Below are 1,522 nucleotides of genomic sequence, written 5' to 3'. Positions count from 1 at the left end.
AAAAGGACAGAGGTTTTGATGAAACAACGGAGGGCCGCCATTTCTCAACTCAATCAAATAAAAAAGAAAAGAAAAGAAGTTGAAGTGATCCAGCAGTCCCTGATGTCCATTGGGCAGGGAGTGGACAACTTACATAGTGAGTTTGAATCTTTTCTGTCAGACTGTTGGCCAACCTATTATTGAATACTTTAAAAGAGAAGCTTCTCTCACCAGAGACGATCCGCTCCTCATTCAAGCAGTGGCACTAATATGCTGTTATTGTTGCCATTATTTAGATTTTTTGTGTGTATGTCTACCTGGCATAAAAGCTCATTCTCTTTATTACCATTACTGTCAGCTTACAAGCTCAGTGTAAGCTTGTCCGTACTGACTGAGCAACAGGGTTCCAGCTTTGTAAGGGTAATGTCTCAGTAGCCATCCGGATCTGTGTCCTTGTGCACTGTGGTGAAAAGATACATATGTGTATACACATTTTCCAGGTTTTTCTGTGTCTTTCAGAAGCTGGGAAGAAAATAGGCTTCCATCGAAAAGGCCTGGCAACCGATGGTCTGGAGAAAGAGGAGGCAGGTCCTCCTCTGTGTGGTGAAGCTGCCTCAACAGCAGGTGGATCCTCACCACCACCGCCTCCACCACAGCCTCGTGTTCCCGGGTCACCACCGTCTGTTGGCTGTCCCTCACAGGACAGCGGCAGCTCAGTGGAGGCAGCAGAGCCTGGGACGTCTCCACTGGCACCAAACCTGAGTGAGGCCTGCAGCAGCTGGTTAGCTGAGGATTCATCTCAGGATGCCCTGGAAGTGGTGAGCACAGGTGCACAGCAGAATTCTAGCATCTCACAGTATGGGGGTCAACTTCTCTAAACCTCTCTTTCTTCCTTGCAGCTGTTCACCACTAACCTTGAGTGGGAGGTCGACAGCCTACCAGATTTCTCCTGGCTAGTGTAAGATTGTGTCCTCCTTGTATATATGTATATATTTGTTTATAATGTTTTACATTTTATTTGTATCTTTGTATATATATTTAATAAATGGTTTGTTTGTATAAAATGTATTGCTTCCTTTTTTCGTGTTCTTTATGACACCAGCATTTCCAAGGAGCTTTCATGGGTTGGTTTCCTGATTTGGCTAAATTTCGCTCACTTTATTCCATCAGTGTCCTTAACATGACACTGTGTCAAGGGGCTTTAAAGGGCTGCAGAAGCCTGATGAATAAGAGCAGTGCTAAGTACATTTACTCAAGTACTGTACCTGGGTACACATTTGAAGCGCCTGTAATTTTCATGCCTATTTCTGCTTCACTACATGTTACAGAAGAAATTTGTACTGTTTACTCCACTACATTAATGTGGCAGCTTTAATGACCGAGCCCTTTACACATTAAGATTTTTTTAGGCACATGAAGGGTGTGTAAAACAAATTCCCAGGAAAGGTTAAAGCCAGTAGTAAAACACAGTTTTTTAAACATGTCTCAACATTTAAAATGACAAGATGTGCTGTGTACTCTTTATAAGGTTGGGACTGTTTGC

General features: G+C 43.2%; 1 protein-coding gene across 2 annotated transcripts; it reads left to right on the top strand.

The window, feature by feature from the left end:
* Positions 1-53: 53 nt before the first annotated feature.
* On the top strand, positions 54-1,005 carry LOC119887899 (neural Wiskott-Aldrich syndrome protein-like). 2 transcript variants are annotated; one of them, XM_038698448.1, is made up of 3 exons: positions 54-136; positions 502-797; positions 879-1,005. In XM_038698448.1, the coding sequence occupies exons 1-3, from the start codon at positions 103-105 to the stop codon at positions 939-941; spliced, it is 393 nt and encodes a 130-aa protein (XP_038554376.1). In that variant the 5' UTR covers positions 54-102; the 3' UTR covers positions 942-1,005. The 2 variants fall into 2 exon arrangements, with proteins under 2 accessions (XP_038554376.1, XP_038554375.1); XM_038698447.1 differs by having other exon boundaries at positions 499-797.
* Positions 1,006-1,522: the final 517 nt, after the last annotated feature.

Source organism: Micropterus salmoides, unplaced genomic scaffold (genome assembly GCF_014851395.1).
Source record: "Micropterus salmoides isolate LMB-PRFRI ecotype aquatic unplaced genomic scaffold, ASM1485139v1 Ms_hic_scaffold_4459, whole genome shotgun sequence".
Lineage (NCBI taxonomy): Eukaryota > Metazoa > Chordata > Actinopteri > Centrarchiformes > Centrarchidae > Micropterus > Micropterus salmoides.
Note: the sequence above shows the minus strand (reverse complement) of the source record. Positions and strands in the feature narration are given on the sequence as shown.